The 27,253-nt window shown below is 49.1% G+C and overlaps 2 protein-coding genes across 5 annotated transcripts; one reads left to right on the forward strand and one right to left on the reverse strand.

The window, feature by feature from the left end:
- The first annotated feature begins 3,160 nt into the window (after positions 1-3,160).
- Ctf1 (cardiotrophin 1) lies at positions 3,161-7,356 on the forward strand. Of its 4 annotated transcripts, none has more exons than XM_042284171.2 (3): positions 3,161-3,257; positions 4,454-4,572; positions 6,731-7,356. In XM_042284171.2, exons 1-3 carry the CDS (start codon positions 3,233-3,235, stop codon positions 7,214-7,216), a joined length of 630 nt encoding a protein of 209 aa, XP_042140105.2. In that variant the 5' UTR covers positions 3,161-3,232; the 3' UTR covers positions 7,217-7,356. The 4 variants fall into 4 exon arrangements, with proteins under 4 accessions (XP_042140105.2, XP_076409172.1, XP_076409180.1 ...); XM_076553057.1 differs by having other exon boundaries at positions 3,172-3,257; positions 4,457-4,572; XM_076553065.1 differs by lacking the exon at positions 3,161-3,257 and adding an exon at positions 3,432-3,533.
- Positions 7,357-7,975: 619 nt separating this feature from the next.
- On the reverse strand, positions 7,976-10,851 carry LOC102928693 (cardiotrophin-2). Its single transcript, XM_006977110.4, has 2 exons — positions 10,219-10,851; positions 7,976-9,154 (listed from the first exon to the last, which is right to left on the reverse strand). The coding sequence occupies exons 1-2, from the start codon at positions 10,378-10,380 to the stop codon at positions 8,696-8,698; spliced, it is 621 nt and encodes a 206-aa protein (XP_006977172.1). The 5' UTR covers positions 10,381-10,851; the 3' UTR covers positions 7,976-8,695.
- Positions 10,852-27,253: the final 16,402 nt, after the last annotated feature.

Here is a 27,253-nt window from a genome sequence, read left to right on the forward strand (position 1 = left end):
GCTTACCACAGCAATAGAAACCTCATGGGGACAGAATGCTTCTGTGCGAACCACCAAGGCGTGTACTGGAAAGTTTGTTGCTCTTTTCAGGGATAGCACAACCTGGGAGCAAAGCCACAACAGAATGTAGTGAAAAGCCAGTCACAAACCTGTTTATGCCGCGGACACAGACACATCCGGACACAGACACATCAACCAGAATGACCAAAGTCCTGCCATGCCCAACAGTGGGGATAAGCCTTGAATAAAAGAAAGCGGGTGTGAGTGTGGCGGCATGCATTAGATGGTTCTACCATGTCCGTTCAGGAAACAAACATCCTGACGGTTTGGGCGGTCGGGTCTGTGAGCACCCTTGGGGCCACAGGGGAGAAGAAGGGGCTTCTGGGAGCTTGTCACACTCCGTTCTTTAGTCTGTCCAGGTGTACACACGTTGCAAGTGTAATGTTTCTTTTGTATATTATAGTTCGCTGAAAGATTACTTAAAATGAAGGCTGGCAAGATGGCTTATTGGGAAAGGCACTTGCCACCACCAACCTGATGACCTGAGTTCAGTAACTCAGACCCCACGTGGCAGAAGAGAACCCTGAGATCTCTCATTTCCAGACACCTTAAACATCGTACATACGCAAAATAAATGTAGAGGGTTTTTCTTTAAAAAAAAAAAGTAAGACCAACCAAGTATGCCGGCTCACGCCTTTAATCCCAACACTCGGGAGGCAGAGACGGACAAATCTCTACATGCTAGACGCCAGCCTGGTCTACATATTGAGTTCCAGCCCAGCCAAGGATACATAGTGAGACCCTGTCTCAAAAAAGAAAGAAAGGGCTGGGTGGTGGTGGCACTCAGGAGGCAGAGGCAGGTGGATCCCTGTGAGTTCAAGTCCGGCCTCTACAGAGTGAGGTCCATCCAGGACAGCCAGGGTTAAAGCCGTGAAAGCCTGTCTCAAAAGAACTAAAAGAAAGAAAATAGAGGCTGGAGAGAAGGCTCCGTGGGTAGAGCCCTTATTGGTTTTCCAGAGGACCCGAGTGTAGATGCTCATTTTTCTACTCTGTACTCGTTGGGGGGCCCACCACCCACCTCCCAAATAAATACACATGGAGTCTTATTCTTTCTTATGAATGCCCGGCCTTAGCTTGGCTTGTTTCTAGCCAGCTTTTCTTACATTATCCCATCTATCCTTTGCCTCTAGGCTTTTACCTTTCTCTGTTTCTGTAATCTTTCTTTCCTTCTTACTCCGTGTCTGGCTGTGTAGCTGTGTGGCTGGTCCCTTCTGATCTCCCTCCCTGATCCTCTTGTTTCTTCTTTTTCTCCTATTTATTCTCTCTGCCTACCAGCCCCGCCTATCCTTTCTCCTGTCTCACTATTGGCCATTAAGCTCTTTATTAGACCATCAGGTATTTTTGTTTGGTTTTTCGAGACAAGGTTTCTCTGTGTAACAGTCCTGGATGTCCTGGAACTAGCTCTGTAGACCAGGCTGGCCTCGAACTCACTGAGATCCACCTGCCTCTTCTGCCTTCCAAGTGCTGGGATTAAAGGCCTGTGCCACCACTGCCTGGCTGACCATCAGGTGTTTTAGACAGGAAAGTAACAAAGCTTCACAGAGTTAAATAAATGCAACATAAAAGAATGCAACACCTCTTTACATCATCGTTAAACAAATGTTCCACAGCATAAACAAATGTAACCCATCTTAAAATAATGTTCTACAACACCCTAGTTTAGTTCCCAGCACCCCATGTTGCACTGCCTGTAAATCTAGCTCCTGGGGATTCAATGCCCTCTTCTGGCCTTCCAGCAACCGCACTCAGATGCACATGTGCTCTCCCCCCCCACCCCCCCATGAAACGGAAATGAGTGCCTCTTGGCTGATTTTATTTGAAGTTGACCCATCAATAGCTTGGACATGTCTGCTGTGCTGTGTGTGTGAGGGGGGCCTGCAAAGTTTGGTGTGATCGTGTCCGCCATGTCGGACAGCATTTCTGGAACCAAACTGTAAGTGGTAAAATCTCAGCTCCGTCTCACCCACCTGCATGACTTTATGGCCTCATCTATAACATGGAAATAAGATATATATATACATACATATATATTATAAATATATATATATATATATATATATATATATACACACACATACACACACACACACACACACACACACACAGCGTTTAGGATAGTGTCTGGCACACAGTGAACACTCAATCAACGCTGCTGGTTAGTGTGTGGTTGTGGCCACTGCTGACAGTCTGGCTTCAAATGCACCTGTAATGAGCTCCGGTAATGAATTCCTTTGTTCTGATCGTTTGCTCATGTTAACATCCTCACACAGGCCTTTCAGTCCTTGTGCTCACAAACTCCATTATCTGAAGCCTGAGACCAAATATGGATCCTCTCTGCGCCAGAGCCCAGACAGAGTAGGTGCTTGGGACCAATAGTAGAGACAAGTGTGTCCAGTGTTTCCAGTGTCTCCCTCGGGCTGATGAGCTGCTGTTAGGGTGTGACCGAGCTGAAGCCTGTGCTCACCTGTGTGAGAGTCTGGGTCCGGATGCCTAAACACACGAGAGAGAGAGAGACAGAGAGAGAGAGAGAGAGAGACAGAGAGACAGACAGAGAGACAGAGAGACAGACAGAGAGACAGAGACAGAGAGAGACAGACAGACAGACAGAGACAGAGAGAGGAGGGGCGGGGTCTGTAACCGTAAGGTGAGGGAAGGGCTGTCTCACTCCTGATCAGAGTGACAGAGAAAATACAAACCATCTAAGACAAGAAGCTAGGCCAGGGGGTGCATGCCTTAGGTGCACCCTAATCTCGAAAGGCTTCTCTCTTTGTCCTGACCCAGAGGGAGGACCTGAAGCGTTCCTCTCCGGTTTCCCAGCTTTCCTCTCAAAGCGGCCCTTATTGTCAAGCTCTACCTCAGGTCGGAGCCTGAGTCTCCTCCTCCCAGCAAGACACGAGAGCTGCCTTAAAGGCCCAAGTGTCCACCCCCTGCGCCAACACCTGCCTCCCCACTCTGGCCCCTTCCCAGGCTAAGCCTCCTCACAAGCCAGTTACTGAGCTCAGGGCCAAGGAATCTTGCCTGAAAGTGGTGGTGGGAAGGAAATGTTTGGGGTCTGAGCGATGATTGGCCGAGCCCGAGCCACGCCCCTAGCCCTTTCCCCCTTTTCCCCCCCTCCCCTCCTCCCCTGCGGTAGGGGTGTGTTGAGGGACACCGGGATCGGCCTGGGGCCAACATGAACCAAAGGGAGGGGAGTCTGGGTAAGGGACTGAGTGACCGGATCCTGGGTCCCTCACGGGAATAGGAGTGAGGTCGAGAGCTGGGATTTGGATCTCTGTCAACACCACCCCACCCCGGAGTCTGGGAGGGGAAAGACCTGGGCGGGGTGGGGGTGGGGGGGTCGGGGGAGGGAGGAGACGCCGGTGTCAGGTAACCAGCGGTTGATTGGGAGAAGGGGCAGGCGCAAGGGTTTAGAGGAGGCCTGGAGTTGAGGCTTCAGGGGCTTGGGTTCGGGGGTTAGAGCACCGAATATATGGGTGAGTACACCCTGAAGAAGGGCTGGGGTCGGGCTGGGGCAGGATAACAGTGCCTCTCCAAGTATTAGGAAAGAATCAAAGCTGAAGGACTGGAGGGAGAGGCCGAGTGAAGGAATCTGTGGTCTACGAAGGAGCTGCGAGTGACAAGAGGCCAAAGTACAGCTTCTGAGATCTTGGCTGGCGGTGGGAAACTCAGACGAAAGGGGTTGTCGGGTCGGGACTACATTCCCCAGCATGCATTGGGATGCCTACGGTGTGCATCTTGGGAAATGTAGTCGTCTTCCTTTGGCACCACCCTCTGTACCAGGGAAGGCCCGCCTGTCATTGGATACATGGATGCTGTTGAGCCCAGAATCTCACCTAGAAGCATCAGGAAGTGAACAGGTCTTCGCTTTCCCTATCTGTAGAACAGGCCGGGGAAGCGCGTTCCAATGTGAGGTTCTGTGCTTCAGCGATGCTGACTGAATTCAACCAACAGTTGGAGAAACCCAAAGATATGGGAACTTTGTCCTTAAAGGGTCTCGGGTGAGCGTTGGTGGTATAGGGTGAGCATAGCCTTCGAAGAAGTCTCCTGATAAAACAGATTCACAAGGATAAAAGGAGCTACCTTGGAAGTATGAACAAATTGTCTAAAGTGGAAGGCAGAAGCTGATTTGGGGGTAGTGAGAACCTGGAGGCAGCCACCATGGAGGCAGCTTATGAATTTGGTCTTAGTAGGATTTCTACAGTGATCTGGGGGCAGGAGAGACATTTCACGTAGAGAAACTACTTGGAGCCTGGTTTTCCCTCCGCTGGGACAGATTCTTCCTAGCTTGAATGTTACCATCCAGAGGTTCAGGAAGAGCCAGCTTCGGAAAGATGGTTAAGGACTAGGTTTGGGTTGCCCTCATAACCCCTCACTGCCTCCTCTTTCCCACCAGAAGACCCCCAGGCTGACTTCTCAGTCTCATTCCTTCCCCACTTGGAGGCCAAGATCCGCCAGACACACAACCTTGCACGCCTCCTGACCAAATATGCAGAGCAGCTCCTGGAGGAGTATGTGAGTAGGGAGAGGGCTGGGCTGTGGGATGGGGAGCACACATCACAGACGTCTCCACCTTTTCTTCCCCTCACCCCCATCACTGGAAATCGGAGTTTCTGAGGGGACTGTTAACTTTCCTCTGGCCGCACCGTAAAGCAGAGGACCCTACCAGTGGCCATGTGATACTGTGCCTCAGTTTGGAGGCTCTGTCCTGGGTGCTGGAGATCAGAGCCGGTCTGAGGAAACAAAGGGAATTCTGGGAGTCAGGAGACCTAGATTTGGGCTCAGTGTGATCTTGAGGTCTCAACTCGTAGGGCTGTAAAATGAAACAGCTGAACAATAAGAACTGTGACCACTTCCACCTGGACGTTTAGAGAAGCCAAGAAGAGGTTTCAGTCAGGGGCAAAATTCTACTACCCATGAGGGGACAGAGTAAAGGGACCTGCCAACCGTCCTGTCCTGGCCACATAAAAAAGACTCCTCCCGGTTACCAAGGTGTCGTGGGGAAAGGCTGGTGCTTTGATTCAGACAGACTAGGGCTGCTAAGTTAAGACCTTGGGATGCGACCTCAAAAAGGACTTTGACAATGTCAACAGTGGCAGCAGGTGACAGAGCCAGCTTTGCAGACCTGCCACCTTTGGCCCAAATCCCAGCTCTGCTTCCCTGATGAGTGACCTACTGCCGATCACTGTATCCAGCCCATTTCTTTTCTTTTTCTAAATTATTTTCATTAATTTTATGTGGGCACACAAGTGCCATGGTGAGTACGTGAAAGTCAGGAGTCAACTGAGGGACTTGGTTCTCTCTTCTACCATGTGGGTCCCAGGATCAAACTCAGGCTGGCAGGCTGGCAGCCACTCAATGGGCCACGGTTTCTTTTTGTACAAAGCCATCCTCACCATTGTCGTCCCCGTTTTTTTGGAAGACACTGTATTCAAAGTAGCAACCACAAGACCGGCACCAGAGGCAAGATGTTTGCAGAGGATAAACATAAATATCGGGGCATTTGACGAATTACAAGTCACTTTGTCTTCCATTTGCTCCTCATAGGGTGGCTGTCAAGTAGGGGACGAGGCAGGGAATCTGGTGGGGTCCCTGCACGGTTTCTGTGATCCTCAAGAGACCTCTGATAGAAAGACAGAACCGGGGACACCCCTTACTTTCACAGATGAGAAAGTAGGCTGAAGCCAAAAGAAGGGAGTGGTCTTTCAAGAGGTCACAGCTAGTAAGCGCCGATAGGCGTTAAACCTAGGTCTGGGACTGAAGATGTGGCTTAACCGGGAAAGGGGCTTACCAGGCAATTGGTGTCCAGAGTCTGATTTCCAGACCCAACGTAGAGGTGGAAGAAAACTGACTCTATAAGTTCTCACGTGTGCAATGTGCACACTCCTCCCCGACACATCGTATACACACGCTTTTAAAAGAAAATGGTAGGGCACACGCCAGCCCTTGGGAGGCAGAGGCAGGTGGATCTCTGTGAATTTGAGGCCAGCCTGGTCTACAGAGTGAGTTCCAGGCCAGCAAAAGCTAGTGAGAGCCTGTCTCAAAATAAGTAAGGTTGGGTATGGTGACACACACCTTTAATCCCAGCATTTAGGAGGCAGAGGCCGGTGGATCTCTGTGAGTTCAACGCCAGCTTGGTCTGCAGAGGAGTTCCAGGATACTGTCTGTCTCAAAAATAGCCCCCCAAGCTGGGTGGTGGTGGCACAGGACTTTAATGCCAGCACTCGGAGGCAGAGCCAGGTGGATCTCTGTGAGTTCGAGGCCAGCCGAATCTACAGAGTGAGATCCAGGACAGGCACCAAAACTACATGGAGAAACCCTATCTCGAAAAACAAAACAACAACAACAAAAATGACCCCCCCCAAAAAAAAAGTAATTAAAAAATAGCCAATATTTATTGAGCTTTTCCTGGGTTCTAGAGTTTGTCCGTCGGACCCTGCATGCTCCTAACTACCTTATGAAATCGATACTCTCATTAGCTGCTAGAGAAACCAAGACAGTTGTGTGCAAAGCCCACGTAAATGTTTGGTTTAATCTCAAACACAATAGGATCTGTTATTTGCAAGATGAGGAAACTAAGGCCCCAGGAGCAGGGAGGAGGGCTGTTAGGAGTGGACGAGCCGCAGTCAGGACCCCAGGAGCCCGGCTGACTGGTGACCATGTATCCCCACAGGTGCAGCAGCAGGGGGACCCCTTCGGGCTGCCGGGCTTCTCCCCACCGCGCCTGGCCCTGGCCGGCCTGAGTGGCCCGGCCCCGAGCCACGCGGGGCTACCGCTGTCGGAGCGGCTGCGTCTGGACGCGGCTGCACTCGCTGCGCTCCCCGCGCTGTTGGATGCCGTGCGCCGCCGCCAGGCGGAGCTGAACCCGCGCGCCCCGCGCCTGCTGCGGAGCCTGGAGGACGCGGCCCGCCAGGCTCGGGCTCTGGGAGCCGCGGTGGAGACGGTGCTGGCCGCTCTGGGCGCAGCCGCCCGCGGGCCCGGGTCGGAGCCCGCCGCCGCCGCCGCCGCCACCACCGCCACCTCCCTCTCCCCGGGCAGCAGCGCGGCGGGCGTCTTCTCGGCCAAGGTGCTGGGGCTCCACGTGTGCGGCCTCTATGGCGAGTGGGTGAGCCGCACCGAGGGCGACCTGAGCCAGCTGGTGCCTGGGGGCGTCTCCTGAGGGTCGGTGCCCTGCCCCACCTCTGCGGCTTCCGATTCTGTCGCTCCGTCTGTGTCGGGGTGTTCTTGGATTGTCCCCGTCTTTCTGCACTGTGTGGTCTCTGTCTCTCTGGATCTTGTCTCCTCAGGGAGCTTCGGGTGCCTACCAGTTTCTCCGCTTTCTCTCTTTTCCTCTGTCTTGAATTCTTTTGTCTCGGAGAGGTTTCTGTTTCTCGTTCCTTGTCTCCTGCTCTTTCTTTCTTTGATGGCTTGTTTGTTTGGTCTCACTCTATAGCCCTGGGTGGCCTGGAGCTCACTATGTAGACCAGGTTGGCCTCGAACTCGCAGAGCATCATCCTGCCTCTGACTCCCAGTTTTCGCATCTGTCTCCCCGTGGTCCATATGACTGTGTGTAACTCTGAGTTTCATCTCATGGAGGTGACGCTTTCTCTCCCTTCAGTTCCTTTGTCCTTTCCTCACTAGAGAAGTGCCTGCTGGTCCTGTGGTGGCAAGGCCACCCATCTCCAGGACCATCTCCCTGGTGTCCTCCCTCCTCCCACGGGTTCCTCGGGAGCCCCATCCCTCCCCCTTCCCTGTCCCTTCTTCCCTCCCTACCCTGTTCCCAGTGACCCCAGCCCTAGCCTGGTCTCTGGAGAGGGAAAGGCAGAAAAACATCTTAAGAGATTAGTTTTATTTGAGAATAAATTAATTTTTGTAAATAAATGTTTAACAATAAAACCACAGTTTAATGAAACACAGTTGTTGCATATGGGGAGAGAGATTTGAGGAGAATAGGATCTTTACGGTACAGGAGGTCCCTCCCCCTTACCCTCAAAGGCACAAATAAATTCATGAAGGGCCCAGGCCAGGGCTACTGTTTGTCAGTCCTGAACACAAAGTGGATCTCCTCAGCAGGAAACAGAGGAGACATGAGTCCTTGTGGCTGTGACTAGACACTAGGCCTCTGTCCACTGGGGAGTTCAATAGGAACCATCGATGAAGAGGTAGACTGAGGGGGAGAACTCCAGCAAAAAGAGGCCTGTGTCCAGAAAGGCCACGTCTTCACCTAGGAATTGAGGTAGACAGAGACAGGAAGCAAGCCCTGGTCTTCCTCAAATACAGGAAGAGGAAAGTCAGGACAAGCTCAGGAGGAAGACCAGCTGTCCTCTCCCTAGGGTGGGGAGTAAAGCCTCTTCTTACGGGCTCTTCTTTCCAACCAAGAAGCAGAAATGTCAACCCACCACTGGTTTGTTGATCCATCATGGGTCCAATGGGTCCATGGAGTCCTGCCTAGATCTAGAAGGGAGTCTAGTCTCTAGGACCTGACAGGAAGACCCAGGCAATCAGGAGTGGAGGCTTGGCTTCCAGGAAATATTCCCAAACGCTTGTCACAGGGGTCCTGACTGCTAAGTGAGGCGTGAGGCGTTCTCCATCTCAGAAGTAAGGCAGGAATGAGTCCTCTAGAGAAAAGCCTTGAGACTTCTGACAGAAGGACGGCCTTCTATGCTGGGTACTTGGCCTTGAGTAGAGCCAAGTCTCTCACAGCCCGGTCCGTCCAGTGACCATATTCCCGGGTCACTATGTAGCCTCGACATTTCCTCTCAAAGGCTGAGGCCCCAAAAGGGACAAGCCCCAGAGTATCCTCTTCTGGAGGGATGGGCAGCCCTAGGGCACTCATGATAGCAGCCATGTTGCCCAGTAGGCCTTGGGCCCTGAGTCTTGCCGCTCCTAGCTGGGCCAGCAGAACGGGACTGCCAGGATTCAGATCACTCTGGTCGTCCCCCACAAGCTGGAGGTGCTGGGTCAGGGCCAGGAAGCCTCCCTGGGCTCGGCTTAGCCGCTCGGCGTCGTCCATCGCATGCCAGGTCTTGAAGGGGACAGCAGCAGGAGGCAGGCTGCTGAGCTGGAGTTCAGGGGCTGAGAAGCCAGGGTCACTGAAGGGGCTGCCCTGGTACTGGAGCTGCATGAATGACAGACAAATAGAAGTAAAGTGGCTGAAGGAGTTCCTGGGTGCACATCTTCCCTCTGAGACTGGCATTTTCTCAGAGGAAGCCACCATTCACCCTTGGGGAGCTGCAGGAATAAGCGAGCGTACCACAGCCTCCCTTTTGTCCTCGGCATCAGCTGTGCCTCCATGAATCGCAAGAACCCACAGCTCTGCGTGGCAGTGTTGTTAAATGAAGAGTATCTGACATGCAATAAGGTGAGATGCACTGTCTATCATGTATGAATATCAATGAGCAACATGACTGGATGTTCAGTCTGAGTACATTACTAAAATGTAATAGCTGATGTTTCTCTTTATTTTTTTAAACAGGGTCTCTCTGTGTATCCCTCACTGTCTGTATATAGCTTGGCATCAAACTCACAGAGCTCATCTGCCTCTCTCCCCCTGTTGCTAGCATTAAAGGTGTGAGCCAACACGCCCACCTAGGCTCTAGGTTTTGTGGTCATAGTGGTGTAAAGAACAGTGCAGTGGAAAAGTTGTAAACTCCAGGGTCTCGGGACCAAGCAGGTATGTGATTTAGGAAGGGACAGGCCGAAGATGAGGTCAAGTTTCGGCCAATGGGATCCCTCTCCCTGCTACTGGAAATGGAAACCAGCCCCACGTGGGTCAAGCAAACAAACATCCAAGATTCGGAAAGCAAGCTGCCAGTTTTACCTCTAGACAATGAGTGAGTGTGGGTGGAGGTGGGAGCTTCTAGAACGGAGTTCCACAGACCTGCTTCCAGACACTGGCATTGCACTCACTAGCTCCGTGCCCGAAGGCCAATTACCTACCTGTCTACAACTCCATTTTCCCACCTGTAAAATGGACTCTAGTCCCTCTCAGAGAAGTTTGAAGGGTGGTTCCAGAAGAATGATTACCTAAAGTTCTAGTTACTGACAACACAAGTGAGTGTCTCGGCTAAGAGCCACTGCACCCCCATGCTCACAAAGGGGGTCTCTCGGACCGCCTCTGCTTGCCCTATGCGGGCCGGCCCCTCCTCCCCCAGAGCCCTGCTCTCGCCCAGTGCCACTCACATAGGTCTGCAGCAGCGTTGATGTATTCTTCTGCATGTAGAGAGCCAGGCTATAGGCTTGACTGATGGGCTCTGATGGGGAGATGGGGGCCGCAGGCCTGAGTGGTGGCAGCAGGCTCAGGAGGCCGAGGGGAGCTGGCACAGGACATAAGAGGGTCAGCATTAAGGGCCTGTGATGTCTTGTCTGTTCAAGTCAGAGCAAAATGACCTGGTTGGCAGAAAGTTTCACGCCCAGAACTCCCCTTTAAGACAGGGTCTCACTGTGTAACCCTGGCGGTCCTGGAGCTCACTATGTAGACCAGGCTGACCTCAAACTCACAGAGATCCACCTGCCTCTGCTTCCTGAGTGCTGGGATTACAGGCCTATGCTGCCTTATGCAGTTGTGGGAGTGTTTTTAATCTGAATAGTCATTAGAAATGTGCCCTTTATGAAAACCCATTGAGCTGTACCAGGCTACCTACAAGTATAATGTGTACCTTTCAGTACATTTGTGACTTTCAGTAAAAATTTTGAAACGTCCGGAGAGATGGCTCAGCAGTTAAGAGCACAGGCTGCTCTTCCAAAAGACCCAGGTTCAATTCCCAGCACCCGCATGGGGGCCTCCAACTTTCCTTCGCTCCAGTTCCAGGAGATCTGATGCCCTCTTTGGCTTCCTCAGACTCCAAAAACAATAAAATTAAAAACAACAGCAACAACAAACTTTGAAAAAAAAAAAAAAACATGTACCCAGAATCTAACCACTTCTGCCTTACCACCTGTAACTCCTCAGGCTGAGCCTGTCACCTCCCCTCTCCCCTGGTCTCTGTTCCCAGCCCCTTGTACAGTCCCCTCCCATCCAAGCAAGTCCCTCTACTGTTCCAACATCCCCATGGCTCGCTCCTCATTCAGTGTAAACGGAAGTCCCCAGGTGGACTTCAAATGTTCTGTTCCCTCAGCATCTTCTCTCTATGTTCTGCCCACATTCCTCCCTCGGGACCTCACTCTTGCTTTGCCCCACAGGAACCCCAAAACATTTCCAAGGCTGTTTCATGCCTGCTCTTCAGGCCTCAGCTCAGCAAAGCCTGGCCCTCATAAAAAATAAATAAATAAATAAATAAATAAATAAATAAATAGGTCAGGCTTAGTAAGTAAAAGCGCCTTCCAAAGGAGGCTGGCAAGCTGGATCCGGTCCTCAGAAGCCACGGTGGAAGGAGAGGACAGTGTCCCGAAAGTCCTCCTCTGGCCTCTTCATGTCTGCACACATGTCACACAGCTCACACAACACTAATAAGTACAACATTAGAAACCAATGTCCCTCTCCTGATTATCGTCTCTAGAGACCTGTTGCCTACAATTGCTTATTTGTTTATTTATTGACTTGTTGCTCTCTCCCACTTACTTCCCAGGGAAGGAAACCCTTACCTGGTTCATTGCTGCCCCCATACATTAAGTATTTGTTGGGTGAATGTAGCAACAACCTTATTTCCAGGCTCTCTCTCTCTCCATTGAGCTATATAATCAGTATTTATTTAATATCTTGGCTAGCAGACAAAAGGGTTTCATTGTAACACACACACACACACACACACACACACACACACACACACTTTATTCTTAGTCACCCTCTCCTCTCCTTTGCCCCCTTTTCAAGGTTTCTTCCCCCCAGAAAAGCCCCCTCTGTTTCCCTATCACACACATCCCATGACCTTCTCTTGTCCCCCCCATCCCTCTTTCCTCCTGTCATAGCCCCCTTCTACGTTCATGGCTGTACATACAAACTTAAACTCAGCTTCCTCATATGAGAGAAAACATGCAATACTTGTCTGAATCTGGATTATTTTACTTAACATCATGATCTCAGTTCCCTTCATTTTGCCTGAAAATATTATTATTTCATTCTTCTATAGCTGAATAAAATTTCATTGTGTGTAAGTATCACATTTTTTTTTTTTTTTTGTCATTCATCTGTTGGTGGACACCTAAGCTGGCTCCAGATCTCCTGTGATTAGTCCTGCAATGTGAATGTGCAGATATCTCTGCAGTATCCCAGCCTTCTTGGTTTTTGTTTGTTTGGTTTGTTTTTTGTTTTGTTTTGTTTTGGTGGGTTTTTGTTGTTGTTGTTGTTTGTTTTTTTGGTCTTTTGTTTTGTTTTGTTTTGTTTTGTTTTAAGACAGGGTTTCTCTGTGTAACAGCCCTGGCTGTCCAGGAACTCACTTTGTAGACCATAGACCAGGCTGGTCTCAAACTTACAGAGATCCGCCTGCCTCTGCCTCTCAATTTCTGGGTATTAAAGGCGTGCGCCACCACCCACCACCTTCTTGTTTTTTTGAGATAGGGTCCAGCCACGCAGCAACCCACCTAGTTTATGTGGTGCTAGAGATAACCCCATGCAATACAAGTATTCTCCCAACTGAGCCCAGCAGCCCAGGCCCCAGCTTTTCATGTTTTGTTTTCACAGAGGGTCTCACTAAATGCTCAGGCTGGACCTGAGCTTTCTTTCTGTCCTCCTGCTTCAGCCTCCTGTGTAATGGGATCGTGTTGATTGTTTTCCATCTGAATATGTGCTGACAAATTATCCTCTCACTCCCATCAGCAAAGTGAGGCTCACCCACCTGGGCAGGAGGAAGGTGAGTGCAGATGGTCCCCTTAGTTATTCACATCCCTAAATTCAGAACCAATTAGGAGAGAACTGAAAGTGAGCAGGACACAGCACACACCTTTTATCCCAGCCTCCGAGAAGCAGACAGGGACAGATCTCTGAGTTCTAGATCAGTCTGGTCTACAGAGTGAGTGAGACCCGTCTCATTTAAAAAAGGAAGAAGGCTGGGTGGGTGGTGGTGCCCGCCTTTAATCCCAGCACCGGGGAAGCAGAGCCAGGCGGATCTCTGTGAGTTCGAGGCCAGCCTGGTCTACAGAGCGAGTTCCAGGAAAGACGCAAAGCTACAGAGAAACCTTGTCTTGAAAAACCAAAACCAAAACCAAAACTAAAAAAAAAAAAAAAAAGACTGAGAGTAGAGTTGCTTTTGTCATTAATTCAACAAGTTTGAATGAGCTCATTTCTTCTCACCTGCCATTATAATTTACTTGTTTGTTTGTAGACTGGATCTTGTTATGTAGCCTAGGATGGAATATGCTGTGTACTCCAAGCCAGCCTCAAACTCACCATCCTCCAGCCTCAGCCTCCCAAGTGCTGGGATTACAGACATGTACCAACCCCCCAGGGTGATTGATTTCTGTGTTGCTTGCGGCACAAATCTGACAAGGCAGTCACCATCACACTGTAGATGTCAGTTCCCTTCCATCTATCCCAAGTCTCCGAACAGTACAATTAGCACTCTGTGTCTGCACCCATGTATCCATGCAACTGCAGGTGGGAAATTACTGGGCATACAAAAATTGTTTTCCTTGCCTTATTTCCTGAACAATACAACATACCAAATACTTAGACAATATTGACATTGCATCAACTGTTATAATAATCTAGAGGGGGTTGTAAAGTCTAGAGAAAGATGTGCATTGGCGATAGATAGATAGATAGATAGATAGATAGATAGATAGATGATAGATAGATAGATAGATAGATAGATAGATAGATAGATAGATAGATAGATAGAATATCACATTTTATATAAGGGAGTTCGGTCTCTACTGAGGAAGTCCTGGAATCAGTCCACTGTGGACACCAAAAGACAACTGTACCAGCACATAGTGGGGCTCCAATAACCACTCCTCAAATGGCTGGTAAGTAAATCCTTCTTTTTTTAATTCAGAGCTGAGGACCGAACCCAGGGCCTTGTGCTTGCTAGGCAAGCGCTCTACCACTGAGCTAAATCCCCAACCCCGAGGAAACCCTTCTGTGTGTAAGGATGTGCAGGTTCCCAGCAGCCGCATGGGGCACTGAGACTAAGCAGCAGGAGGCAGCTGGCGGAGCCTCCTTCCATCCTGCTTTCTGGACCCTGGTGCCCTGAACCCTCACTCACCCAGCAGGCAGTACATGTTCCCTCTTTGGCTGCTTCCTCTGCAGTCTCTGGGTCTTTCCAGGGCACCTGCCCTCCTCTCCCTTGGGTAGCTTTATACCTGGGACTGAGCCCTAGAGCCGCCCAGGAGGGAGGGCAGCTGCTCCCCTAGGCAAGGAGGGCAGGCAGCAGACAGGGCCCTGGCAGAGAATGAGACAGAGCCAGCCAGGGCGCAGAATAGAGACTTTTGAGAAAGACCAAGGTGAGGGTATATATTCCAGGCCAACCAGAAGCCCCAGGGCGAGGAAGAGTCGGTGAAGGGGACACTAAGGTGACAACCTAGACCCCCACAGCCCCCAAACTTGACCTTAAACCCTGGTGGTTGGAAAGGAGGGGGCACGGGCAGGGCGGGGAGAGGATTATGGGGGACAAAGGGGTGGCCCAGCTCCCTGCTGCTCTGCACGTCTTGGGATCCGATTTCCCAGGAGGAGGCCGCCCCCTGCTCCGCCCATGGGGACCCAGGCATTGGGTCCTGGCTTTCAGGGAGTTTGGAAAGGAGCAGGAGGAGTGGTTGGGAACCCCACGACCCACACCCAGGTGTGCCCCCGAATACAGCAGCTTGCCCTGGGCCGGCAGTTTCACATGTTCATTTGCTCAAGTACTCGTGGACCCAATGCCGTCCCTACTCCAGGTGCTTGGCACAGAACGTGGGTCAGACGGGCCCAAATCCCTCATAGGCATGTCTGTATGCACATATCACACACCCAGAGTCCGAGACAGACGAGGACTCATCTGTGCAGATGCACAGCGATCGATACATGAACATATCCCCAACACCTGGAATCCCACTCCGCTGGAGCACCTATATAGTGCAGATAGATGTCACACATCTGTGCGGCTGTCCGGGATCCTCATCCAGTCACACCTCAGCCTCTTAGGGGTGCCTGTCCCTCTACCCAGTATACAGGGACACATGTACAGGTGGCCTCCCGTGCCTTCTCCTGAGACCCTCCTCCTCCCTGGAGATGTGGGGGAGGGCTCCTCCCCCGAGCTTTAGGGGCTTGCCCACCATGGAGTGATGCCGGTTCCCTCTGTCAGAGTGTGTCAGCCAGATGCTCGTCCTCACTCCCTTCAAGGTGGGAGGACAGTCCAGCCCACCTCCCTGGTAGAGAGCAATGTGGACACGAAGTCAAATTCATTCACAGCAGATACAGTACAGCACCTACTGCGAGAGCTACCCCCAGTAGAGAAGATCAAGAGCAACAAGCAGACAAGAGCTAATGTTTCATACAGGTATGATAGCACCAATTTATAATCCCAGGACTAAGGAAGGGGGAAATCTTGATTTTGAGGCCAGTCTGGGCTGTCTCAACATGAAATTGAGTAAAATAAAACAATCCAAGGTTTCCTCAAGTGACAAGTGGCCGAGAAGCCAAAAGGATTCAGGGTGATTAGCTGGGATGGGGAGTGGGGCAGAATCAGCTAAGGAGCCAAGGTCCAGAGAGGGGTAGTTGCTTACCTGGAATCACACAGCAAAGCCGGGGCAAATCCTAGAGCCTGTCCCCAACTTGGAGTGGGAGTGGGTATCCCAGGCCTGAACTGTAGACTGAGCTAGGAAAGAGGTTGAGGACACAGACAGTTCTGAGTAGGGGGTTTCTAAACATATCTCCAGGGATGGGGGCCGCCAATTTGGCAAGTAGGGCCAGTGATAGGTAGGCGATGATGTCAGGGGATTAGGGAAGGCCCATTGAGTGGGTGCACTGAGGCGTGGGCCAGGGCCAGCGGGGGAATAGAGCGGGGAGGGGGAGGGAAACAGATACACGATCTGCACTACTCCCAGGTGAAGGTGTACGTGGGCCTCACCCAGGAGGGAAGGCCAGCCCCCACCAGCCTCACCGCTGTCCCCATCAAAGGGCTCATTTTCCCCTCAGAGCTGGAGGGTGTACCTCCCACCCCAGGGCCAGCTCTTTTTGTCCAAAGTGACTGTCTTGGTGCTGGGGAAGATCAGCAGCTCTGCCACCCTGTCCCACCCTGCCCTGTGGGTCTGACTGTCTCTGCTGCAGTTCTGGTCTCACCAGAAGCCAATCCCTTGGGGATCCTAGCAGTTTAGGAGTCAGTGCGTTTGAAAGTCCTGCCTGTGTTCATCACTGGCTCAAGAGAGATAATCTCTCTGAGATTTGGTCTTTCCTTTCTTCCTCGTTTGTGGTATTAAGAACAGAACTCACGCCAGGCTTGGTGGCACACGCTTTTAATCCTAGCACTAGGGAGGCAGAGGTAGGATCTCTGTGAGTTAGAGGCCAGCCTGGTCTTTTTTTGTTTTGTTTTGTTTTTCGAGACAGGCTTTCTCCTCTTTGTAGTTTTGCACCTTTCCTGGATCTCTCTCTGTAGACCAGGCTGGCCTCAAACTCACAAAGACGCCTGCCTCTGCCTCTGCCTCCCGAGTGCTGGGATTAAAGTCGTGCGCCACCACCGCCCGCAGCCTGGTCTTGATAGTGAGTTTTATTTGCAACACAGAAAGACACTGCCCAAAAGAGAAAGAGGAAAGAGTTGAACCCAGGCCCTTTCCTGTGCTAGTCAAATGCTCCTTCACAAGTTACATTCCTGGCCCTCCACTTGGTTTGTTTTGTTTTTAAAGACTTATTTTTATTGTTTGTGTACATGTACATATGTGTACGCATGGGTGTAGGTGCCTGTGGAGGCCAGCAGATGGCGCGAGTCCTCCTGTAGCTAAAGTTGCAGGTGGTTGTGAGCTGGCTCTCCAGCCTTCCTTAGATTTTGTGTTTTGTTTTGTTTTGTTTTTAAAGACAGGGACTCATTCTATAGTTTAGACTAGTCTCAGTCTCCAGCTCAACAGTTCCCTGCCATAGACTCTCCAGGGCTGGGATTACAGGTGTGGTTTATGCAGGGCTACAGACTGAACCAGAACTTTTCGAACACTAGATAGACACTCTACAAATTGTGTAACACCCCAGCATCTCATGAAAGTTGTCCTCTGACTTCCACTTACATGTGCATTCAAGCATAGCCCACACACACACACACACACACACACACACACACACACACAGGAGAGAGAGAGAGAGAGAGAGAGAGAGAGAGAGAGAGAGAGAGGGAGGGAGGGAGGGAGGGAGGGAGGGAGGGAGGGAGGGAGGGAGGGAGGGAGGGAGAGAGAGAGAGAGAGAGAGAGAGAGAGAGAGAGAGAGAGAGAGAATGAATTCTGGTGGTTATTTGACTTTTTCTTTTCTTTTATTTCCCCCGCTTCGAGACAGCATTTCTCTGTGTAGCTGTGGCTGTCCTGGAATTTGCTTTGTAGCCCAGGCTGGCCTAGAACTCCAGAGATCCTCCTGCCTCTGCCTGAGTGCTGGGATTAAAGGTGTGCGCCACCGCCACCCCATCTATTTGACTGTTCTTAATGTGGACATCGGCTTGGGCCCTACGTACACTAGGTGAAGCCAAAGTTGGCATTGTGCACCTCCTCCTGAGAGAGCAGCCCGTTCAGCTCACCGAGGCAGCATCCAGCGCAAGGTGCAGAGCACAGACTCGCCCATTGTCCAGTCGGGCACATCTTTCATGATGATGGATGACCTGCTCCTCCACATCCTTCCTAAGAATCTGCAGGGTCCTTCCGTCCTCCTGGGCCTGGAAAAGTGGCATGAGCGTGATTGGGTCTCCAAATCCTCAGTCTGCAGGCATTTGTGCTCACAGTTCTTCTTCATCATTCTCCAGTAGTCAAAGAGCAAAGCCCCGATGCCCGCAGCGAACACGCTGTAGCCCAACAGTCCCCAGCAGGAGCAGGTGGGGCAGGTTCCTCTTACAGTTGAAGGGACTTAATGGAGGCATGTCCTGCTTCACCTTCAATGCTACCACTGTACTTTTTATTATTATTATTATTATCAGTACTATTTTTGTTGTTGTTTTTTGTTTTTGTTTTTCTTTTTTCTTTTCTTTTCTTTTATTTTACAAAACCATCCAGTTCTACATATCAGCCACGGTTCCCCTATTCTCCCCCCCCTCCCACCCCTCCCCTTACCCCCATCATACCCCCCATTCACACCTCCTCCAGGGCAAATCCTCCCCCGAGGACTGCAATCAACCTGGTAGACTCAGTCCAGGCAGGTCCAGTCCCTTCCTCCCAGACTGAGCCAAGTGTCCCTGCATAAGCTCCAGATTTCAAACAGCCAACTCATGCAATGAGCACAGGACTCGGTCCCACTGCCTAGTTGCCTCCCAAACTGATCAAGCCAATCAACTGTCTCACCTATTCAGAGGGCCTGATCCAGCTGGGGGCCCCTCAGCCTTTGGTTCATAGTTCATGTGTTTCCATTCATTTGGCTATTTTTTTCAATAATTGAGTAAAACCGAAATTTATTATAAGCCACAGTCGTCCTAAGGACCTCCATGCTATATATATAGCCTCCATGGTTCTATGGGTCGTGGTCTGATCGTTCTTTATTTTATATCTAGAATCCACTTATGAGTGAGTACATACCATGACTGTCTTTCTGGGTTTCGGTTACCTCACTCAGGATGATTTTTTCTAGTTCCATCCATTTGCCTGCAAATTTCATGCTTTCATTGTTTTTCTCTGCTGAGTAGTACTCCATTGTGTATATGTACCACTGTACTTAACAAATTAAATGTTTTTAAATGATAATCTCCTACATAGAATTTTTGTTTGTTTGTTTTTTGAGACAGGGTAGCCCTGTCTGTCCTGGAACTCATACTGTAGACCAGGCTGGCCTGGAACTCACAGAAATCCACCTGCCTTTGCCTCCTGAGTGCTGGGATTAAAGACTGTTGGCAGAAGTTCTCAAGTCCCTGTAGCTGCTTCCAAATTACCACACAGAGGCTTATATTAATTATGAATGCTCGGCCAGTATCTCAGGCTTGTTTCTAACTAGCTCTTACAACTTGGCCCACTTCTATTAATCTATGTGCTGCCCCAAGGCTCGTGGCTTTTACCTCTGTCCCATTTTGTGTGTCCAACTCGTTCTCCATCTGGCTGGCAACTCCTCTGACTCTGCCCTTCCTCATCCCATGGTTCTCAGTTTGCCTTTCCTGCCTAACTTTATCCTGTTCAGCTATTGGCCAGTCATCTTGTTTACTAAACCAATCATAGCAACATATAGTCGCACAGTGTACAGAAGGATTATTCCGCAGCAAAAAGCATGTGCAGCTACCACCCAGCTCCACCCAGACTTTTATGTGGGTGCTGGAGATCAGACTCAGGTCCTTGTGCTGGTGTGGAAAACATTTTACCAACTGAGTCGTCTCCTTGGTTTCCCTAGTGACAAAGACGTAATGTCCCACCATACCTTCCTTCTGAGCCTAGTCACTGTCCCAGTCACAGATGTGTTCCTCAGAGATCTGATGGCCACTCATCCCCCAAGACACCCAAGCCCAATCCTAGCATCATCCGGAAACCGCATCGTGAGTTCCAATCCTGTTCCTGACTATAAATAACTCTTCATGCCTGGCTAAGATGGGAGCATGGTGACAGGTTTCAGAAATGAGCAAGGCTGTAGAAAAAGCAAGGCTATTGGTGGCTGCTGACACACTACAGCTCAGGGGACACCGAGGGTCTCTTGTCTCCTCCTACTACCCTGTACCTTTCTTTCTGTGACCCCAGGTGCCCCCAGAACATGTCTCCATCCTTTAGCCTGGCTTTCAAGACCTCCTGTCTCTAAGTCCCCAGCTTTGCCTTTCACTCCCCCACCTGTCCCCCGCCACACACCTTCATGGTTTCAGGGGACACCACACCCTTGCCCTCCAGCACATCCTTCTGATTCAGCCTTTCTCACACCCGAACCTCCTGAGTTCTACCTCTTCTGAGGAGCTTTCCAACCTTTAACCTGGCTAGATTCTGTAGCTCCTTTGGACTCTCGGGTCCTTGTGGCTCCCGGTCTATTGACTGATCACCCTTCCTCATCTTCATGCCTCAGTCCTTATCCTCTGCCGTACATTTGTTCATGCTGCATTTTGTTTAATGATGTAAAGATGCGTTGCCTTTCCTGCCAAAGGCACCTGATTGGTCTAATAAAACGCTGAATGGTCAATAGCTAGGCAGCAGAGGGGTATATAAGTGGGGCTGGCAGGTAGAGAGAATAAACAGGAGGAGAAGCCTACGCTCCAGAGGGGAGAACGGGAGAGGAAGTTACAAGTGCAGTGGAATCATCCTGCTGTTCACTGTGAAGATATGCTGCTCTCCTTGTTAATAAAAAGCTGATTGGCCAATAGCTAAGCAGGATTTTCAAGGCAGAGGGAATGCTGGGAAGAAGGAGGGGCAGAGTCAGGGAGTGGAAGGAACCTCGAGCTTGACCAGGAAGAAGCAACATGGGAAGTCCATAGATGATGTAAATGAGCCTCAGGGCAGCACATAGATTAATAGAAATGGGTTAATTTAAGTTATAAGGGCTAGTTAAAAACAAGCCTCAGCTATCAGCTGAGCATTTATAGTTAATGTTAAGTCTCTGTGTGGTTATTTGGGGAGCAGCTGGTGGGACAGAAAAGTCTGCCTACAGTAAGAGCTAATGGGACAAGCATAAGACAAGGCCGAGCATTCACAACTAATAGTAAGTCCCTGTGTCATGATTTGGGAGCTGGTTGGTGGCCCAAGAGAAAGCCAGCTACATCACTCCATCCATCAATTCCATGATCACTTACAGCACCTTTGGAGATGTTGGGAAATGGTGGTGAATGAGTCCAGAAGACTCCATTCCCTGGGTGCACGATGTTGCGCTCCACCTCATCCCATCTTGTCTTTCACTAACATTCCCTGAGTTTGTACGGAAGACCTAGAGTTGTCCCGAGTTCTTCCTGTATATTGACTCCTGTTTTCTTTATAAAATCCCTTGAGGGCTGGAGAAAGCCAGGATTCAGGTCCCAGCCCCACGTGGTGGCTTACAACTGTCTGTAACACCAGTTCTAGCATATTCTGTGCCCTCTTCTGATCTTTGAGGGCACAGGGCACACACATGGTACACAGACATACATGTAGGCAAAACATTCATACTCATAAAATTTAAAAGAATCTTTTTTTTTTTTTTTTTTTTTTTTTTTTGAGACAGAGTCTCTCTGTGTAGTTTTGGTGCCTGTCCTGGAACTCACTCCGTATACGAGGCTGGCCTCGAACTCACAGAGATCCACCTGGCTCTGCTTCCCAAGTGTTGGGATTAAAGGCGTGAGCCACCCCTGCCCAGCAAAAATCTTTAAAAAATAATAATAATAGCCGGGCGGTGGTGGCGCACGCCTTTAATCCCAGCACTCGGGAGGCAGAGGCAGGCGGATCTCTGTGAGTTCGAGGCCAGCCTGGGCTACCAAGTGAGTCCCAGGAAAGGCGCAAAGCTACACAGAGAAACCCTGTCTCGAAAAACCAAAAAAAAAAAAACAAAAACAAAACAAAAAAAAATAATAATAATAAAAAAAACTTGAGCAGGGCAATAAGTATGTTTCTTGGTCAGATAGGGAATCGAGGCACAGCAAGGTAAAGCAATTAATTCAGCATCACACAGCTAGCTGGTGACAGTGTTAGGATTTGAACCCAGGGTCCAGAGCTGAATCTCTGTACCATTACCACTGCCTCTAGCCTTCCTGTTCGTCTAGGCCTTTCCACAGCCTTTGTTGCCCTGGGTAACCCTGATTTAAGCCTTCACCCCTATTTCTCAGAAAAGACACAGAAGGAAAAATTCTGTATTTTAGCCTTTGTTATTGCCAGTTGCTTTATATATAGCTATTTATTTAACTGCGTAACAATCCTGAGGAAATTTGTATCTTCTCTTTTTATTTTTTAAATTAAGACAGTGTCTCTCTACATAGCCCTGGCTGTCCTGGAACTCACTATGTAGACCAACTGGGCCTCGAACTCGGAAATTTGCCTGACTCTGCCTCCGGGGTGCTGGGATTAAAAGTGTGCGCCACCATGCCCAGCTGAGATTTGTGTCTTTAATCCCAAACAATTTTTGCTTGTTAACTGCTTTTGGTGGGGAGGAACGTTAAACTGGGATTTGAACCCAGGACCTTGCTCATGCTAGGCAAATCCTCTACCTTAAAGCTATGTCCCCACTCTGGTTTGAGACAGTGTCTTGCTATGCAGCTCAGGCTCGCCTCAAATTTGTGAGCCTTCTGTCTTACTTTACTATTCTGGATGCCAGAATTACAGGAAGTACAGATGCCTGTACACTTTCTTTATTTTTGTTTTTTTGAGAAAGGGTTTCTCTGTATAGCCTTGGCTGTCCTGGAACTTGATCTGTAGACCAGGCTGGCCTCAAACTCACAGAGATCCACCTGCCTCTGCCTCCCAATTTCTGGCATTAAAGGTGCCACTACATATTTAATGTAGTACTAGGCATGGAAGCGGGGGCCTTGTGCACGCTTGGAGAGAGTTCCCGGGAGGAACCTCACCGGCTCTTCACTGTTGGATTCCAGGTAAGTGCGCTGTTGAACACCTCTGTGCATTTTCCCCACTCTTAGAGACGAGGTTCAGAGAACTTGACGATTTGCCTCAATCACTTGGAGGATGAGTTGTAGAGAACTTGAATGAAGAACTGGCTCCAGGGACGTGGCTACACCCCATTATTTTGAGATGTAGATCTTTGCCGTCCCATTATTTGCATCAGGATCTGTCCCCAGGGTGGGGTCACGTGACCGATAATATGATGAGGAGATGGGGGCCACAGATCTGGCAGTGGATAGCACATTTCCTAACCTAGTCCCAGCACGGCCTTTGGAGAACTTTGGGACCTGGCCAAGCTTTGCCGCTGCTTCGTGAACAGCCCTGGGCATGATAAGCCCTAGGTTAGGAAGATAGAGATGAACAGGAGACAAGGCTATGTTGGTTTGAAAATTTGGAGATGGTAGAGTGAGACCTGTTAGCCTTGTCTAACGGTCATCAGTCACAAACTGAATGGCCATCATGTGGCCTGCACATCCCAAAGCGGTGACATACGAACAGAATCAGATCAAATGAGCAGGTTTAACAAGCAACAGACGCTGCCCTCAAAGTATGGGAAAGGACCCCAGCACGAGGACCAAGTTAGATGTCCAGGGAGGGGGAATGCTTACAGGGCCCTGGGTTCGAGAAAACACAACACACAGCAAGCAGAGGACTGTGTGATAAATATTCACTAAGCCAATGGAAGAACAGAAAGGCCAGGAACAGACTCGGGTACATAAACACTTGAGATGGGATAAAACTGACACTTTAACCCCAGCACTGGGGAGGCAGAGGCAGGTTTCTGTGAGTTTGAGGACAGCCTGGCAACACAGTGAGTTCTAGGACAGCCAGAGCTACAAAATAGGGAGACCCTGTCTTATAAAACCAAAAGAAAAAAGAAGTAGAAAAAGACAGAAGAGAAGAAAAAGTGAGGGCTGGAGAGATGGCACAGAGGTTAAGAGCACTGGCTGCTCTTCCAGAGGTCCTGAGTTCAATTCCCAGCAACCACATGTTGGCTCACAGCCATCTGTAATGAGATCTGGTGCCCTCTTCTGGCCTGTAAGCATGCATGTAGGCAGAACACTGTATCCATAATAAATAAATAAATCTTAAAAAAAAAAAGAAAAAGTGAAAGTTGTACCCTTTTGCATATATAGAAACTCATAGTGGTTGTCTCCATTAGATTTTTAGGTGCAGTTGCTTCCTAGTCACTTTGGTGGTCTCATGAGCACCATACAAAGAAAGATCTTACACATACTGGCAAGGGTGATAGGTCCTGGGCATCACCAGTGATGGGACTACAGTTAGTGCCCAGGTAAGCAAGCCATTGGGGCATTTCCAAATACCAGGCTGAGCTTTATTTGTGAGTAGTAAGTGCAACTGGCCCTTCATCTTTGTGGGTTCTACATCCATGACTTGAGATTAAAAAAAAAAAATCAGAATGAAAATACTGTATCGGTAGTGCTTATATATGAAAGTCTCAAAAGTTTAAAAATTTAAATAAAACATCCGGGTTGGGGATTTAGCTCAATGGTAGAGCGCTTGCCTAGCAAGCACAAGGCCCTGGGTTCGATCCTCAGCTCAAAAATAAATAAATAAATAAATAGCCGGGCGGTGGTGGCGCACGCCTTTAATCCCAGCACTCGGAGGCAGAGCCAGGCGGATCTCTGTGAGTTCCAGGAAAGGCACAAAGCTACACAGAGAAACCCTGTCTTGAAAAAACGAAGGAAAAAATAAATAAATAAATAAATAAACTGGAATAAAAGCAAAAACAACAAAATAACATTGCAGCTGTACCAAATTCGCATAGACAGACACTTTCTGTCATTATTCATAGGTGATATTGTGCAGCGACTATTTACATAAAATTTACACTCTATCAGACATTAACAGCAACACAGATGATTGGAGCAGGGAGCGGGGTGTGCACAGGCTGTAGACACATGGACCAGGGTTCAGTTCCCAGCACTCACATCAGGTGGCTCTCAGCATAATCCCAGTTCCATGGGATGTGGTGCTCTCTGCCATCCGTGGGCAGCTGCATGCACATAAATTCACACCAACACACACAGATACACATACATTTAAAATTTTGTTCTTAAAACAGGACTGTAGGTAGCTCAGAGGTAAAGCATTTGACCAGCAGGTATGAATCCCTAAATTCAATCCCCGGTAACCACACGCGCGCGCGCACACACACACACACACACACTTCAGAGAATCAGGGCTTGGGCAGTAGCCCAGCTGATAAAATGCTTATCAAGCATATACAAGATCCTGGATTTGATCCCCAGCACTGTATAAAATCTGGCATGGTGGCACTCACCTGTCATCCCAGCAGGAGAAAATCAGAAGATCAAAGTCGTCCTCAACTACTTAATGAATTCAAGGCAAACCTAAAAACAGAAGACCCCCATCTCCATCTCCATGAAAAAGAATAAGAGCCAGGCATGGTGGCACATGCCTTTAAATCCAGCAGTCCCACTTAGGAGGCAGAAGCAGGCAGATCTCTGTGAGTTCAAGGCCAGCCTGGTCTACAAAGTGAGTTCCAGTACAGCCAGGGCTACACAGAGAAATCCTGTTCCAAAAAAATTTCTATCACAAAGCCACACTGCCAGCCTCTACTTCCGTGTGTGTGCGCGCGCGCACTTGTGTGATATCTGTTCTGTCTCTTTTCTGTTTTGTTTTGTTTTGTTTTGTTTTTTGTTGTTGTTGTTTTTTGAGAAGGTCTAACTGTGCAGCTCAAGCTGGCCTCAGTGCTTGCTTGTTTCCCGATACTTCTGGGAGATTTTCTGTATATTTGATTACTTGGGTATAGGTTCTTTTTTTTTTTTTTTTTTTTTTTTTTTGCAGTTTGTTTTTTGTCATTTTGAAACAAATGATACAAGACCATCTACATTGTTCTGTACATTATTATTAGTAGTAGTAGAGGTATTGTTTTTTGAGACAAGGTTTCTCTGTGGAGCTTTGGAGCCTTACCTGGAACTCACTCTGTAGCCCAAGATGGCTTTGAACTCACAGAGATCCGCCTGCCTCTACCTCCCGAGTGCTGGGATTAAAGTCATGTGCCACCACCGCCCAGCTACATTATTTTATTTTTTTCACTCAACCTTTTTGCTCAAAATCATCCCACACTAGTTTGCTGACTATAATTATTGTCACATATTGTGGTGATATTGTGTTCCCAAAATATTGGGTACCCTAATAAACTTATCTGGGGTCAGAGAACAGAACAGCCACTAGATACAGAGGCCAGAAAATGGTGGCACACACCTTTAATCCTATCACTTGGGAGGCAGAACTCCATCTGGATCTCTGTGAGTTCAAAGCCACACTGGAAACAGCCAGCCATAGTGACTCATGCCTTTAATCCCAAGAAGTGATGGCAGAAAGCAGAAAGGCATATAAGGCGTGAGGACCAGGAACTAGAGCTGGTTAAGCTTTTAGGCCTCTGAGCAACAGCTCAGCTGAGATTCATTCTGGATGAGGACTGAAAAGCTTTCAGTCTGAGGAAACAGGATCAGCTGAGGAACTGGGGAGGTGAGGAAGCTGTGGCTTGCTCTGCTTCTCTGATCTTCCAGCATTGACCCCAGTACCTGGCTCCAGGTTTGTTTTTATTAATAAGAACTTTTAAGATTCACGCTACAACATATCTTACAGGAAAGTAGAAAGGTGCTGGGATGGAGTTTGATGATGGGATGCTTGTTGAACTCCCGGGGTTTGATCTCTAGCATGACAAAAAGACTTTTAAAAGGGCTCCGGAGATAGCTTCTTGGTAGCGAGCTTGATGTGACATGTGAAGGAGCTCTGGGTTTTATCCCCAGGACTAGAAAAAAAACTTGGTACCACATGCCTGTATTACCAGCCTTCAGGAGGCTGAGGCAGGAGGATCATGAGTTTGAAACCAGTCTGGGCTTCATTGTGAAACTCTTTCTCAAAGAAAAGAGGAAGAGAGAAGATTTACTGCATCACAGGGCATGATAGGAGGAAACACACTTGCAATCCCATCAGCTGCCCAGAGAGAACACTCATTTGTCAGCCTGGGAGTTACTTTCCTATTGTTGTGATAAAACACTGTGACCAATGCAACTTAGAAAGGAGAGAGTTTATGGTTTCAGAGGGCTAGAGTCCATGGTAGCTGAGCCAAGGCAGGGCAGCAGGAGAGCTCACATCCTCATCCACAAGCAGGAGGCTAGGCTAAGAGCAAACACTGGGGATGGTGGGAGTCTTGAAACCCCAAGCCTGCTCCCAATGACACATCTCTTCCCCAGTGAGTCACCGTCTTCAACAAGTCCACCATTCTCATTGAAATCTTCAAATCACTGGCCCGTTAGAACAGATTCCAGACCAGTCTAGGCAAACTGCTGTTAAATCACGGTTTGTTTTGTTTTGTTTTCTTCATTTTGTTTATTTATTTGTTTATTTTGAGATGGGGTCTTTGCTGTGTTACTCAGGCTGGTTTTAAATTTTTGAGCTCAGGGGATGCTTCTACCTCAGCCTCCTTGACTTAACTCATGGGTTGTTTTGTTTATTTTTTAAAGATTTATTTATTATATATACAGTGTTCTGTCGGCATGTACGCCTCTTCATACCAGAAGAGGGCACCAGATCTCATTACAGATGGTTGTGAGCCACCACGTGGTTGCTGGGGATTGAACTCAGGAATTCT

Source organism: Peromyscus maniculatus, chromosome 1 (genome assembly GCF_049852395.1).
Source record: "Peromyscus maniculatus bairdii isolate BWxNUB_F1_BW_parent chromosome 1, HU_Pman_BW_mat_3.1, whole genome shotgun sequence".
Lineage (NCBI taxonomy): Eukaryota > Metazoa > Chordata > Mammalia > Rodentia > Cricetidae > Peromyscus > Peromyscus maniculatus.

Excerpts from the sequence above, each read along its gene's own strand:
- LOC102928693 (XM_006977110.4), bottom strand. The coding sequence starts at position 10,380 with ATGCTGACCCTCTTATGTCCTGTGCCAGCTCCCCTCGGCCTCCTGAGC. Across the intron at positions 9,155-10,218 it reads CAACGCTGCTGCAGACCTAT|CTCCAGTACCAGGGCAGCCC; the intron begins GTGAGTGGCACT and ends TCATTCATGCAG.
- Ctf1 (XM_042284171.2), top strand. The coding sequence starts at position 3,233 with ATGAACCAAAGGGAGGGGAGTCTGG. Across the intron at positions 3,258-4,453 it reads CCAAAGGGAGGGGAGTCTGG|AAGACCCCCAGGCTGACTTC; the intron begins GTAAGGGACTGA and ends CTTTCCCACCAG. Across the intron at positions 4,573-6,730 it reads AGCAGCTCCTGGAGGAGTAT|GTGCAGCAGCAGGGGGACCC; the intron begins GTGAGTAGGGAG and ends GTATCCCCACAG.